Genomic DNA, 16,620 nt, shown 5'->3' on the forward strand with positions numbered 1-16,620 from the left:
GGAGGAAGGCCCTGGCAGCGGCGGCGGCAGGTGGCCAGGGGGAGGAAGAGAGTACCTGACTGGCAGCCAGGAGGGAGTACTAGGGCCTCTAGTCCTATCTAATAAAGAGGGAATATGCAAATTGACCATCATGCCATCACAAAGATGGCATCGCCCATAGCCACAAGATGGCGGCGCCCAGTCCCCTCAGCCCTGCTGGAGTCCCCAGTCCTTTCACAGAAAATGGGTTGCCTCAAAAGTTGGTTAAGCTTCTTAGGACAAAAAGCATTCAAAATCTTTGAAAAGGGAATTCCAGTATTTATAAAAGTTTGTACTAGACAATTCAAGGTTATTTCTCCTACAACCTTCTGTGATTTTGTGATATTAACATTATGAATTCACATTGTACCTGCTGTATTGTACGTAAGCAGATATTATTTAAAGAAATGGCCATTATTATTAAAACAACTCATAAAATCATACTGTTTGTATGTCAAGGACATTCTGTGTGATTTTCCTAATGGCTGGAGTTAATGCCCCTAAACTGGCAGTTGGACATCCCCTGAGGGGTCCCAGATTGGAGAGGGTGCAGCCTGGGCTGAGAGACACCCCCCTCCCCCATGCACTAATTTTGGGCACCGGGCCTCTAGTATGTAATAAAAAGTGTTGCCTTGTTTAGTGTGCTCAGTGGTTACAGTGCCAGCCTGTGCACTGAAGGTTCCATTCCTAGTCAAGGGCACATACCTCAGTTGAGGGTTTGCTTCCTGCCCCCATTCTGGGAGTGCAAGAGGCAACCAATCAGTGTGTCTCTCACATCAATGTCTCTCTCCCTTTCTCTCCTCCCCGCCTCCTTCTCACTATTTTCTCCCTCCCCCCTCTTTTCTGCTCTCTCTGAAAAGCAATGGAAAAAAATGTCCTTGGGTGAGGATTAACAACAACAACAACAAAAATGTTATGATTTACTCCTTAAAAAATATAAGCATATATTTTTCTATCTTTCTCCCTTTCTAGTGAAATAATAGCATTCTATAAACATTTTTTTCCATCTTGTTTTTTTCACCTTAGCAGTACTCTGGGGATCATGGTGTAGTGGTAATAAAAGATATTCCTCAACAATCCTTATTATAGTAGTCCCTACCGGAGATATTCTCCAAGATCCACCCCCCAGATGATATCTAAAACTGGGGATATTACCAAATCATTCATATATATATATATATATATATATATATATACACACTATATTTTTTCCTGTATTACTTTCATATCTATGATAATGTTTAATTTAGAAAATAGTTACAGTAAGATATTAACAACAATAACTAATAAAATAGAACAATTTAACAATACACTATTATAAAAGTTATGGCAACATGGTCTCTATTCATGTCTTCCATGCAAAATTTAATGCCTTTTCCATTTTAACACAGTACATCATGTACTGTGGCTATAAATTTTATAGTTTGAGGTGCTATCGCAAAATTAACATGAATTTCATTTTCCTTCACAATTTCACGGATAGAAAATTCATTCTTACTTAGATCTTAGCAGCCTCAGCATACAATTGTTTATTAAGTCAAGAATTTTTACTTTTCACTTAAAGGAAGCACTTTACGGCTTCTCTTTGGTATATCTGAATTGCGAACGTCACTATTGCTCTTTGCGACCATTAAGTGAAATAAGGGTTACTTGAACACTAGCAGTTTGTTAGACGTCTGTTCCATTTTTTTTCCCTATTCTTGGCCTTCTTTGAAAAGGGAATTCAAATATTTATAAAAGTTTGGACTAGACAATTCATTTTTAGATTATACAAATTAATGCTATCTAACCCTTTGTGATATACTAGTAAGTTGCTATCCCCCGCCCCCATCCCCAAAGACAAGTTTATTACTCGTCTTTAAATGTCACTCTGAGCTTTGCTTTAAACTTTGCCTACCAACTTTCTCTGAGGTATAGGAGTTTGGGAAGAACCGGTGGGTAGAGAATTGGGTAATAAGATTCACAGTAGTTTTTATGGAGATCAGAGACTTGATCATAATGTAAAACAAGGAGGTTGGATTTTCAGTGGTGATTAATGTAAACAGGAATATAAGGTTGAATGGATTTAGTCCATATCACTGTTAATGGGTGTTGGCGATTTTTTTTTTTGTTACGGTTTGTTAAGTAGAACCTCAGGATGTCATCAGATGGTGAGCCAAGGTTCAACAAAAGACTGAAGGGAAAGTGAAATATAGAAGTTTATTACTGACAGGTCCTGGAGGAGGTACACAGTATACCTTGAGGATACACATGGAGAAGCCAATGCAGGGGTGCATAGAGAGTGAGCAGCAGGACCTGGAGCAGATGCCTTTATTAGGGTCTGTGGGTGGAGTGCTTTGGGGTTCCTAGGCTAAGGCTGGATTGGTCAGTTCAAACCAAAAAGAGTGGGTTTTTTAATAATCTCTAATGGGGATGAGGTCTCATCTACGGGGAACTAAAGGTAAAGGAGCTGGGAGGCAGGGGCTACTTTATCACAAAGGGTTTTGGGGGAGTCATATCAATCATATATATATATACACACATATATATATGTATATATGTATATATACATACATACATACATACTTGTGATTCTTGAGGGCTATTATCTAGGGCAGTGGTCGGCAAACTGCGCCTCACGAGCCATGTGTGGCTTTTTGGCTCCTTGATTGTGGCTCTTCCACAAAATACCACAGCCTGGGCGAATCTATTTTGAAGAAGTGGCGTTAGAAGAAGTTTAAGTTTAAAAAATTTGGCTCTCAAAAGAAATTTCAATCGTTGTACTGTTGATATTTGGCGCTGTTGACTAATTAGTTTGCCGACCACTGATCTAGGGCATGTGCTTGCTTAGAGGAGCTAGTGTCAGTTCAAGAGCCCTTCAGGCCAGTTACCAAGGCAGTAACATTATGGAATAGTTTAAATTCTCAACAAGGGTTGGGGAGCTTGGGCAGACTTAAGGTTCTAAAGATGTAATGCGATAAATTTGTGGTTCAGGAGCTTTAAGCAACTTAGCACCACCTGTTACAGTGTGCCTCTGATGTCATTTGCTTGGTGGATCCTTTAGTGGACCTCAGTGGACGGGCTGCTCAGGAGGGAGTAATTCACATCTGGCTGATAGGGATTTCTGCTATGGCTTTACAAGTGTCACACAGTCTGTCATCAGAACGGTCCAGTTTTTTTTTTTTTTTAATTCAATTGGGTTTTTCTATTACAAAGAACTATAACGCTGACTTTCTATAGAATATGTGTTTAATGAATGTTAACATAAATAAGTATTGGTTGTTTTTGTTCTTATTTCAGGCTACAGACAAGAGAAAAGCTTTAGAAGAGACCAAAGCCTATACAACCCAATCCCTAGCTAGTGTTGCTTATCAAATAAATGCATTGGCCAACAATGTACTCCAATTGCTGGACATCCAAGCCTCTCAGCTTCGGAGAATGGAGTCTTCCATCAATCATATCTCAGAGGTAACAGCTTATAAGTAGCTTTAAGCAACCGGCAGCATATGTCAAAGGAGTAGATAGCCTGGATATATGGATTCCTTACTCATTTTCTTACCGACTAACTAGTTACTATCACTTTCAGTTTTAGCTTTGAGATCAGTAAACCAACTCTTCCTTTTTTTTTAACGTTTTTTGTTTGTTTGTTTGTGTGGTAAAATATACACCATAAAATTTTATCATTTCAACCATTTTTAAGTGTATAGTTCATTGGCATTAGGTATATTCACATTGTTGTACAATCATCACCACTTACCCTATTTCTCTTGTAAGATCTTTCTTGAAGTAAAATAAATTGCACACAAAGCATACAGTTTTATAAAATTTGATACATACATTATCCATGAGACCATCAGTACATTCAAGATAATGAACATCCTCCCCAAATTTCTTCATATCTTCATACTCCTTTGTTATCCCTCTTCGTTTTCTATACCCTGTCCTCAGGCTTTCTGTCACTATGGATTAGTTTACATTTTCTGAAATTTTATATAAATGAAATCAAATGTTATAAACCATTTGTTTGTCAGGCTATTTTCAATCAGCATAATTATTTGGAGATTCATTCATGTTGTATATAAAAATAGTTCACTCCTTTGTATTGCTGAGTACTGTTCCATTGTTCCACATTTTGTTTATCCATTTATGGGTATTTTTTTTTAATATACTTTTATTTTTTTAAAAATTCGTGCTTGTGCCATGCACTTTAAAAAATATATATATTTTTATTGATTTCAGAGAGGAAGGGAGAGAGAGAGAGAGAGAGAGAGAGAAAGAGAGAGATCAAGATGAGAGAGAATCATCGATCAGCTGCCTCCTGCACGCCCCCCCACTGGGGATCGAGCATATAACCCGGGCATGTGTCCCTGACCTGAATCGAACCTGGGACCCTTCAGTCTGCAGGCTGATGCTCTATCCACTCAGCCAAACTGGCTAGGGCAAGAATATATTTTTATTGACTTCAGAGAGGAAGGGAAAAGGAGAGAGAGATAGAAACATCAATGATGAGAGAAAATCATCAATTGGCTGCCTCCTGCAAGCCCCCTACTGCTGGGGATGGCCCACCACTGGGGCCTGTGTCCTGATTGGGAATTGAACCATGACCTCCTGGTTCATAGGTGAGTGCTTAACCACTGAGTGACACAGGCTGGGTTATCTATTTACATGTTGATGGACATCTGGATTGTTTTCAGGTTTTGCCTATTACAAACAAAACTGTGAATATTTGCCGAAACCGGTTTGGCTCAGTGGATGGAGTGTCAGTCTGCGGACTTGGGGGTCCCAGGTTCCATTCCGGTCTAGGGCATGTACTGTGGTTGCGGGACATCCCCGGTGGGGGGTGTGCAGGAGGCGGCTGATCGATGTTTCTCTCTCATCAATGTTTCTAGCTCTCTATCCCTCTCCCTTCCTCTCTGTGGAGAATCAATAAAATATATTTAAAAAAAAACACACCAAAAAACAACAACAAAAAAAACCCCTGAATATTTGTGTACAAGTCTTTATATGGTCATGTGTTTTTATTTCTCTTGGGTAAATTAGCTTCCGCTGAGTGGAATGGCTAGGTCACATGGTAGATGTCTAACATTATAACCAAATTTATAGCCAAATTGTTTTCCAAAATGATTATACCATTTTACCTTCCCATCAACACTAATGAGAGTTTTAATTGCTTCACATTCTCACCAGTGCTTGCTGTGGTCAGTTTTTAAAATTTTAGCCATTCCAATAGGTATGTAGTAGTGTCTTATTGTGGTTTTAATCTCCCTTTCCCTAGTGATTAATGATGTCGAATATCTTTTCATGTGTTTTCTGTAGATTTCAGTATTTAAGCCTTGCATTTCTTTGTAGATTTATTCCAAAATATATCATATTTTTGAGCTATTTGGTATTTATTTTAAATCTTAACTTGATTTTTTCTTGCTTATATATACAGAAATACAATTGATATTGATAAACTTTGTGTGCTTGTTAAAGTCACTTAATAGTTACAGTATTTATTATATAAATTCCATTGGATTTTCTATGTAGAATATCATGTTTATAAATAAAAAGTTTTACTTTTTTCCTTTTCTATTTTTCTTGCTTTTTACTTTTATTTATTTTTGCCTTACTGCACTAGTTTGAAGCTTCAAGACAATGTTGAAATAGGAATAGTGAAAGTGGTCATTGTTATCTTGTTGCTATTTTAGTAGAAAGCATTCAGTCTTTTACTATAAGTATAATTGTAGTCTATGTTTTCCAGAAATATGCTGTATGAAGTTGTTTTCTAGTGCTAGTTTGCTGAGAGTTCTTATCAGAAATGGGTAATGGATTTTATAAAAAACTTTTTCTTTGTTGAAATGATCATGTATATATTTTTTGGCCTGTTAATATGGTGAATTACATTTTTTTTTCTTTTAAATGTTAAACTGGCCTTGCTTTCCTGGGATAAATTACTTGATTGTGATGTATTATCTAGTTCATAGGTTTTTAGACTTATTTTGCTAAAATTTTGTTAAAAATTTTGTTTCTATGCTCCTGAGAGTTATTGGTCTAGCTTTCTTGTAATATCTGGTTTTGGTGTCAGTATCGTCAATTTTATGAAAAAAAAAATGTGTAGAATTGATATTCATTCTTCTTTAAACGTTTGGCAGAATTTACCAGTGAAGTCATCTAGAGCTGGAGTTTTCTTGGTAGGGAGGTTTTTTAACTATATATTTAATTACTTTAATAGATATAAGGCTCTTATGTTTATCTGTTTCATATTAATTGATCTTTGTATTTTTCAAATATTATGTGGCCATTTCCCCTAAGTTGTCATTTATTTGCATAAAGCTGTTAATAACATTCTCTTCTCCTTTTGAAAACTAAAGCTGTAGTGATGTTACAAGACTAATTAAAAAAATTTTTTTTAAAGCCTCACCCAAAGATATTTTTCCATTGATTTCTTAGAGGGAGTGGAAGAGAGAGGGAAAGATAGAGAAATACCGATATGAGAGGAACACATCGATTGGTTGCCTCTTGCATGTGCCTTGTCAGGGCCAGGCTGGGGAGGATCCTGCAGCTGAAGTATGTACCCTTGACTGGAATTGAACCTTGGACCTTTTGATCCACAAGCCAACCCTCTATCCACTGAGCCAAACTGGCTAGGGCTCATTACTAATTTTTAATCTTGGTAATTGGTGTCTTCTCTCTCTCTTTGTTTTTTAATCTTTACCTGTGGATATTTTTCCCATGGCTTTTCAGAGAGAGTAGAAGGGAGGGAAGGTTGGGGTGGAAGAGAGAAAGCAATTGACAGATTGGTTCTTGTCATCTTCATGATATGGATTAAAATTGTATTTTTAAAGAATATTATAAAGTTGTATAACTTTCTTTTTTATTGAATTTATTAGGGATGACTTTGGTTAATACAATTATATAGGTTTCAGGTGTACAATTATATAATATACTAGAGGCCCGGTGCATGAAAATTCATGCACTGGAAGGGGGGGGTCCCTCAGCCCGGCCTGCTCCCTATCACAGTCCAGAAGCCCTCAGGGGTGGGAGGCAACTCGGTGATCAGGGGAAGGCAACACCCCCTCACACCTCTGCTGCTGCCGGCCTTGGTTACCTGAGCCTTGGGTGGTCCTGGGCGGCTGGGCAGCCGCCATCCAAGGCTTGCCTGCGCCTTGGGCCGGCCCTGGGCAGCGGCAGGGGCTGATGGGACTGGGGGACTCCGGAGGCAGGCGCACAGAGAAACTGGGCCCGCCTGCCGCCCCGGTGGGGCTGATGGGGTTGGGCGCTGCCATCTTGTGGCTGTGGGTGCTGCCATATTTGAGGGCGTGGCAGTCAATTAGCATATTCCCTTCTTATTGACTATGGGCACCACCATCTTTGAGGGTGGGGCAGTCAATTAGCATATTCCCTCCTTATTGGCTATGGGTGCCACCATCTTTGTGACAGCGTGATGGTCAATTAGCATATTCCCTCTTTATTAGATAGGATTATTTGTATATTGTATTATATGTTTACCACCCAAGTCAAGTCTCCTTCCATTACCATTTATCGCCCCCCCCCTCCTCTTTGTATAACATTCTTACAATCATAGGAAGAATGTGGAAAATTCTCTGAGTTTCCTGCCAAAGTCCTATTATGGAATCGTATTTATTACCTTAAACTTTGCTATTTTAGGACTGATATGCCACCTAAATAGTTGCTAACTTTCCTCTATTTTTTTTTGTAAATATGAAGGCCCCAAATCAAATGATTTAAGGCAGATTTCCTTACCTCCTTTAATGAAGCCTTTTGCTTTAGTTATAGCTATTAAAAAGATAAGTTATAGAGGAACAAGCTATAATAAGGTGTACTAATATAGAATACTAGAGGCCTAGTACACGAATTCATGCATGTGCGTGGTCGGGTGGGCCCGCTCTGATTGGGGTTGGGGTTGATCAGGGAAGGGGCCGGCTGGGGCCAAGGGGCTGTGGACAGTTGGCCGGCCGGCCCTGCCTCCCATCAGGGTGGGGTGGGGCTGATTGGGGGCAGGGCTGGCCAGGAGGAGGGGTTGCGGGCCGTTGGCCAGCTTGTCCCGCCCCCTGCTCGAACTCCTGGGCAAGGGGACAATTTGCATATTAGCCTTTTATTATATAGGATAGATTTTTTTTTAATGTAATTCATACTACAGAGCTTATAAATGTTTATTTGGGGAAGTTGAGGGGCTAAACCTTGTCTTGGCACCAAGCCATATTTTGTTATTATCCTACCTAATAAAAGAGTAATATCCAAATTGACCCTAACTCTGCTACACCCACAAGCCACACCCACCAACCAATCAAAGCAAGTATGCAAATTAACCCAACTAAGATGGCTACAGCCACGGAGAAAGTAGGAGGGAGGTTGGGTTTCCAAGGCGATAGAAGAAGCCAAGCTTTCTGCCTGCCCTGGCCGGCCTAAGCCTCCACTCAAGGCTACAAAGTTTCAATTATAGAAGGTAAACAAATCCAAACAGAAATGGTGGCAGCCACGGAGCAAGCAGGAGGCTTGGCTCCGCTCCAGGTTACAAAGTTTCAATTGTAGAAGGTAAATAAATTCCAGATACCAGGGCCTCCTCTTGGGTCGCCAGGGGGCGTGGCTGGCCTGCAAACCACCACAGGCCCCTCGCTCAGGCCACCCCACGCCCCAAGGGAACCCCCACCCTGATCCGGGACACCCTTCAGGGCAAACCAGCTGGCCCCCACCCCTGCACCAGGCCTCTATTCTATCTAATAAAAGAGTAATATGCAGATTGACCATCACTCCAACACACAATATGGCTGCCCCCATGTGGTCAAAGATCCTGCCCCCATGTGGACACAAGATGGCCGGCACAAGATGGCCAGCAGGAGAGGGCAGTTGGGAGGCACCAGGCCTGCAAGGGAGGGCAGTTGAGAGGGACCAGGCCTGCAAGGGAGGGCAGTTGAGAGGGACCAGGCCTGCAAGGGAGGGCAGTTGGAGGTGATCAACCCTGCAGGGGAGGGCAGTTAGGGGTGACCAGGCCGGCAGAGGAGGGAAGTTGGGGACAAACAGGCTGGCAGGGGAGCAGTTAGACATCAATCAGGGTGGCAGGGGAGTGGTTAGGGGGTGATCAGGCTGGCAGGCAGAAGTAGTGGTTAGGGGCAATCAGGAAGGCAGGAAGGCGAGCAGTTGGGAGCCAGCAGTCCTGGATTGTGAGAGGGCAGTCAGACATTCCTTGAGGGGTCCCAGATTGGAGAGGGTGCAGGCTGGCCTGAGGGATACCTTCCCCCCCCCCCCGTGCACTAATTTCGTGCACCGGGCCTCTAGTATAAATATAAAAGGCTAAGTTGACTCGCGCATGTGCGATACATATAAAGCTCTCACTGGCGCCAATCCCACGCATGTGTTTTCATCTGTCATTGTTGATTGTCAATTTGGTTGTTTTTGTTGACATTCAGAAACTGAAAGAAAGCGGCGGCATTGCATGGAAGTAACAATGGCGATTAAATATGACCGTAATAGTGATCCGGGTAGATATAATGATCCCTGTGTAACTGAAGTTGCAGTCATATTCAGAAACGAAGTTGGAGGACCTCCTTTTGAAAGGGACTTGCTCATTCATTGTAAACCAGATCCCAATACTCCAAATGCCACTAAAATGAAACAAATCAGTATCCTGTTTCCTACATTAGATGCAATGACATATCCTATTCTTTTCCCACATGGTGAAAAAGGCTGGGGAACGATATCGTATTAAGACTCAGAGACAACTGTGTAATCGTCAATAATACTAGATTCAACAGATGGTGCCGAAAAGGAAAATTTCCCCATCAAATTTCTTGAAAGTGTTACTCCTTTGGGAATGCTGTGTCATAAGTTAGAATTGAAAGTAGGTGCAATCACCATGCTACTGAGAAATCTTAATAGTAAATGGGGTCTTTGTAATGGTACTAGATTTATTATCAAAAGATTGCGACCTCACATAATCAAAGCTGAAGTATTAACAGAATCTGCGGAGGAGAGGTTTGTCTGATTCCACGAATTGATTTGTCTACATCTGACACTGGCCTCAGTGTTAGAATAAGTTTAATCAATTTATCAGTCATTGTTTTTATCAATATTGTTTTTGTATCATGTTTTTGTTGATTTTATATTATGTTTTTGTGGGTTTTTAAAAATATATTTTATTGATTTTTTACAGAGAGGAAGGGAGAGGGATAGAGAGTTAGAAACATTGATGAGAGAGAAACATCGATCAGCTGCCTCCTGCACACCTACTGGGGTTGTGCCTGCAACCAAAGTACATGCCCTTGACCGGAATCAAACCTGGAACCTTTCAGTCTGCAGGCGGACACTCTATCCACTGAGCCAAACCGGTTAGGGCTGTTTTTGTTGTTTTTATGTCATGTCATGTCTTATTTATTTATTAATCAGTTTATATATTATTTTCATATACATTTTACTAATTTTCTTTCATCTCTGACACATCCTATATAACAGTGATGGGGAACCTATGACACGCGTGTCAGCACTGACACGCGTAGACATTTTTGATGACACGCGGCCGCTGAGGCGGCCACATGTCGAGGATGAAACATTTGCTGCTCCTGAGGATGAAACATTTGCGAAATAATGTTTTTTCCTCAAAGTGACACACTACCCGGGTTATGCTCAGTTTTTTGGCGAAGTTTGACACACCAAGCTCAAAAGGTTGCCCATCACTGCTATATAATAAAAGGCCAATATGCAAATTGACCGCATGCTGGAACGACTGGTTGCTATGACACACTATGACCACCAGCTCAATGCAGGAGCTGCCCCCTGGTGGTCAGTGCACTCCCACAGGTGGAGCGCCGCTCAGCCAGAAGCCCGGCTCATGGCTGGCAAGCGCAGTGGCAGTGGCGGGAGTGCTAATGATGTACCTAAGCCAACAGTCGGACATCCCCTGAGGGCTCCCAGACTTCGAGAGGGTGCATGCTAGGCTGAGGGACCCTCCCCCCTCCCCCCCAGTGCATGAATGTCATGCACCAGGCCTCTAGTCTATTATAGAGAAAGGGCGAATAGTGATATTAAAATATTTCTTCTAATTAATTTCCTTTCAATGTGCATGAATTCGTGCATCAGGCCACTAGTAATATAATAAAAGCTATTATGTCTTTTTGTTTTTTTCTGTGTGCAAGACTGTTAAAAAGCCTTTATACATATTAACTCATTTAATCCTCATAATAACGTTGTGAGGTTGATCTGATTCTTTGTTTGTTTTAAAATTTCATCTGTTTTTTAAGAAAAATTAGGGCATAGAGTGGTTTAAGTAACTTGCCCAAGGTCATACAGCTAGTAAATGGTAGGTAGTCTTTTAAATCTGTGCAATCTTGTTCCTGAGCCATTATAATACCTGACATTTCTACAGAATTTAAAATATAGGATTTACTCCCCAATTGGGATCTGGGCATGTGCCCTGACTGGGAATCGAACCATAACCTTGTGGCTTATAGGTTGACACTCAACCATGAGGTACACTGGCCAGGCTATCTTTTTAATAAGAGATAGGCACTCATGAAATATTAAAACAAAAATTATTCTTAGAAAGGAATAGTAAGTTGGGGAATAAGTACAAATTCATGAACTGATATTTAAAAGATAAATTGTGATTTAATGTTTTCTTGAAACTTCATATTTACTTAGATCCTAGTTTGCGTAAAAATGGTTATACTTAAATTAAGCACAATTTTTTCTTTTTTGGATGCATGTATAGTTATCATGTGGAGTATTCTTATGTTCTTAAGAAAGAGGCGACAGAAAAGTGTCATTGGCTGGTACTAAAACATTTCATATGGTTAGTTACAGATCCAATTTTTCCCAGTATTAAATATATATTTCAGAATATATACACTGATGCCAGTGTTTTATATTCTGTTTTCCACCAAAGTCTTATTTTGTAGCTCATCTTTTCTAAATAGAACTATTTTATAGTGTTTATATAGGTCATTCTGAATCAAGTGAACTTCACAGTTGATTGGGACCTTGTTTCAAGCTTATTGAACAAAGCTCTGTAATTCCACATTTGGGCATAGGGCCATTTCCAGAGCCTGGTCCAAATAAGCAGTAACAGACTAAGATTGTCTCTTTCTTGGGTAAAGGCTTTCTCTGTTTGGCTTGTCTCAGGACTCTTACACTTTTTCTACTTGTTTCATACTCCTCTCCTTTTTCTATTCAGGTCAGAAGTGTTTCAGTTTTTATTCTGTAGTTCTTATTTTAGCAAACATTTATTGTGCTTTTAAACTCATATACAAGGTTCTTTGCTTGAAACCTATAATTCCCTCTCTGAATTGGCAGAGGCATTTGTGAGGCTAGTCAGCCTTCCAATATGATACAGAAAATATGTGCAATATTAAATAGTTTTGCTATGTCATAGTTCTTTCTTGCCTGCTTTTTTTGTCATTTGATAATTAAGAAAGGATTTTTCTGGAAGATCTTTAAAAGAAGAATGCCCCCTTTCCACACCCCCAAATTGGTAAGGGAAAAGTAAGAGAACATAATTAAAATAAAATTTTGGTACAATAGTTTTAATAACCATATCTTAAAAGATAACTTGAAAATATTATCTTTTAATGAGATTTATCTTTTTAACACTAGAGGCCTGGTGCATGAAAATTCATGCACTGGAGTTGGGGGTCCCTCAGCCCAGCCTGCCCCCTCTCACAATCCCAGAGCCCTCAGAGGCGGGAGGTGACCCAGCGATCAGGGGAAGGCGACGCCCCATCACACCTCTGCTGCTGTCACTGCTGGCAGCTCAAGCCTCTACTGGCCCTGGTTTACCTGAGCCTCGGGTGGCCCTGGGCGGCTGGGCAGCCGCTATCCGAGGCTTGCCTGCACCTTGGGCCAGCCCTGGGCGGCCGTATTATCTCTTTATGAGATTTAACTTTTTATTTTAACATTTGTTTTAAAAACATACATTTCTTTCTAAATGGAATAACTTGGAATATTTTAATTATTCCTTTAGAACCTTATTCAGTTTCTAATTTCATATTGTAAATGGCTGCTTGGTCCTTAAAAAGAAATTGTGAGATTGGTTTTCAATTTCCTTAGTCTTTGAGAGGGGGGGGGGAAGGAGAGAGGGAGGGAGGGAGATAGATATCATTTTGTTGCTTCACCTATTTATGCATTCATTGGTTGCTTCTTGTATGTGGCCTGACTGGGGATCGAACCTGTAATCTTGGCATATCAGGATGCTGTAACCAACTGAGCTTTCTGGCCAGGGTTGTCTTTAGTAACTTCTTTAAAAAAAATCTTAATTGTTCAGAGTATTACAGATGTTCCCCTTCCCCCCACCCTTATTGTCTCCCTCCACCCGGTTCCCGCCCCTCCCCAGGACTCTGTGTCCGTAGGTAATGCATATATGCATGTAAGTTCTTTGTTTACTTCCTCACCCCTCCCCAAGATTTATTACTCTGCTCCATGTTTCCATGCCTCTGATTCTATTTTATTTTATAAAAATATTTTTATTGATTTCAGAGAGGAAGGGAGAGGGAGAGAGAGAGAGAGAGAAATATCAGTGATGAGAGAGAGAATCATTGATCACTTGCCTCCGGCATATCCCCCACTGGGGATCGAGCCTGCAACCTGGGCATGTGCCCTTGACCGGAATTGAACCCGGGACCCTTCAATCCACAGGTCGACACTCTGTCCGTTGGGCCAAACCAGCTATGGCTGGTTCTATTTTATTCAACAGTTTATTTTGTTCATTAGGTTCCTAGTTTGTTTATTTTTATTTTTAAATTCAGTTGTTGATAGATGCATATTTATTGCCATTTTATTCATATTTTTTATCACCGTGCCCCCCCCCCACCCCCTTCTTCTTAAAGAACACCCTTCAACATTTCATGTAATACAGGTTTGGTGGTGATGAACTCCTTTAGCTTTTTTCTTGTCTGTGAAGCTCTTTAACTGACCTTCAATTCTAAATGATAGCTTTGCTGAGAAGAGTAATCTTGGTTGTAGGTCCTTGCTATTTATTACTTTGAATATTTCTTGCCACTCCCTTCTGCAAAGTTTCTGTTGAGAAATCAGCTCACAGACGTATGGTTACTCCCTTGTAGGTAACTAACTGATTTTTTTTTTTCTTGCTGCTTTTAAGATTTTCTCTTTTGTCCTTAACCTTTGGCATTTTAATTATGATGTGTCTTGGTGTGGGCCTTTTTGGGTTCCTCTTGTTTGGGACTCTGTGATCCCGGGACTTAAGTCTATTTCTTTTACCAGGTAGCGGAAGTTTTCTGTCATTGTTTCTTCAAATAGGTTTTCAATATCTTGCTCTGTCTCTTCTTCTGGCACCCCCATCATGCGCCAGTTGAAGTTGTCCCAGAGGCTCCTTATACTAGCTCCATATTTTTGGATTATTTTTTTCTTTTTGCTCTTTTGACTGGGTGTTTTCTGCTTCTTCGTATTCCAAATCTTTGATTTGATTCTCAAAATCCTCTACTCTACTGTTGAATCCCTGTAAATTATTATTTACTAGAGGCCCAGTGCACAGATGTGTGCACTGGTGGAGTCCCTCGGCCTGGCCTGCACCCTCGCATAATCTGGGGCCCCTTGGGGGATGTTGGACTGCCAGTTTCAGCCCAATCCCCGCAGGCCCGGCTGAGGGACCCCACCAGTGCACAAATCCATGCACCAGGCCTCTAGTATGCATACAAAATCTTTGGTTAATCTCTTCCTGCCCTCCCCCCTTCTCTCTGAGATTCATCAGTCTGTTTCATGTTTCCATGCCTGTGCGTTGAACGTCTGCCCCCTGGTGGTCAGTGCGTGTCATAGTTACTGGTCGAACGGTCACTTAGGCTTTTATATATATATTTCAGTTAGTGTATATTAATTTCTGATTGATCTTTTTTCACGTCTTTGATGTTCTCACTAAGATCCTTAAATTCTCACGAAGTCCTTTGTAGCTCTCATTAAGATCCTTGAGGATCTTTATAACCATTGTTTTGAATTCTGTATCTAGTAGTGTGCTTGCTTCCATTTCATTTAGTTGTTTTCCTGGAGATTTCTTCTATTTTTTCATTTGTGGCATGTTTCTTTGCCTTCTCATTTTAGCTGCTTCCCTGTGTTTGTTTCTTTGTATTAGGTAGAGTTGCTATGTCTCCTGGTATTGGTAGAGTGCCTTGTGTAGTAGGTGTCCTGTAGGGTTTAGAGGCTCAGTCTCCCTAGTCACTTAAGCTAGGCACTCTAGGTGCGTCCCTGTGTGATCTGTGTGCACTGTCCTGTTGTAGTTGAGTCTTGATTGCTGTTGGTGTCACTAGTAGGAAATGACCTCCAGGCCAATTGGCTGTGAGGACCAGCTGGGGCTACAGTGGAAGAGCTGCTTGCAGGAGACCTCACCCCTATGGAGCAGGACTTGCTTCAGGGCTTTGGTACTCATTTAGTCTGTCCATTGAGTGTGTTGCTCATGGATGTGTATAATTGTAATTGGTGTGGTCTGAAGCTGTCCACTGGATGCACTGGCTCTGGGGCCTCCAGGGAGATGCAAAGTCAGCCACTGCCTGTGCACTGCCTGAGGCCACCTGGCTGGAGCTACAGAGTGATCTGCAAATGGCTGCTACTTGTGTTGGGCTTGAAAGGGCCCAGGAGAGACCAAGCTGTGAATCCAGGCAGGCTGCTGCTGGTGCTAAGCCTGGGGCCTCTTATTGAGAGGTATGGGGCAGGCTGAAGCCAAATTCTGCTTGTTTGAGAGATTTTAGGAAAGTCTGAAGCCTGAGCCAGGCAGACCGTTCATATGGAAAAGCCGCTGCAAACAGCTTGGGTGGGGCTGCAAATTGGGTGGTTGTCTCAGGGAGTCACCAGGGTGGAGCAAACAGTGTGAGCTAGGTTGATGGAGACTCTAATTTGGTGCCTGCCAGTTACCTCTGAAACGAGGGAGGTCTCAGCATAGGAACAATGACCCCTGTGGGCACCCCTGCCTGGGAGAAATTTGTCCCCACGTTCTTGCCCCATGCCAAACAATTCAATTGCTCCCTGTTTGTCCCTGGATCTCCCCAAGCAGCTGCCCCAGTGCTTGAGCTCAGAGGGAGCAAGTCTGAGTCAAGTTCGTGAACCAGCCCTTTAAGAGGAACTGCCTGGTCTCCAGCAGCCTCTGTGTCACTCAGACATAATCCCTTTTGGTTTATATAGTCTGAAGTTATAGGGACTTCTCTTCACAGCATTGCAATCCTGGGTTGAGGGGTCTGGTTTGGGCTGGGACCCCTTGCTCCTCACAAGAGACCTCTGCAGCCAAGATATCCCCCCTGATTTAAAAAAATGCCACATGTGGGTGTAGGACCAGTCCGTTACTCACCTCCACCCCTTCTGCCAGTCTCAATGTGCTTTTTTCCTTAATTCTCTAGTTGTAGGACTTCCATTCAGCTAGATTTCAGTCAGTTCTGAAGGATAGTTCTGTATTTTAGTTGTAATTTTAATGTGGTTGTGGGAGGCAGTGAGTACTGTGTTTACCTATGCCATCATCTTGGTTGGACCTTTTTTAATAACTCTTTTAAGAGTAGCTCAGCTTCTTTTTATTCATGCTATTTTAAATTTTCTCTAATCTCTCATCTGGTGTTGTATTTTCATGCCTTTTTGACTTTGCTTATGCTGTTCCCTCTGCTTGAATTTTTCTCTGCCCCCTTCTTCCTTTTTTTAGGC

General features: G+C 41.4%; 1 protein-coding gene across 6 annotated transcripts in view; it reads left to right on the forward strand.

The window, feature by feature from the left end:
- Window positions 1-16,620, forward strand: part of ABI1 (abl interactor 1) — a 112,758-nt gene that overhangs the window by 51,266 nt on the left and 44,872 nt on the right. For all 6 annotated transcript variants that reach the window (XM_079773052.1, XM_079773054.1, XM_079773056.1 and 3 more), the window contains exon 2: window positions 3,298-3,465. In XM_079773052.1, coding sequence (XP_079629178.1) covers window positions 3,298-3,465 — 168 coding nt within the window. The remainder of the gene's footprint in view (window positions 1-3,297; window positions 3,466-16,620) is intronic.

The sequence above is a fragment of the Cnephaeus nilssonii genome (assembly GCF_951640355.1).
Source record: "Cnephaeus nilssonii genome assembly, chromosome: 1".
Taxonomy (NCBI): Eukaryota; Metazoa; Chordata; class Mammalia; order Chiroptera; family Vespertilionidae; genus Cnephaeus; species Cnephaeus nilssonii.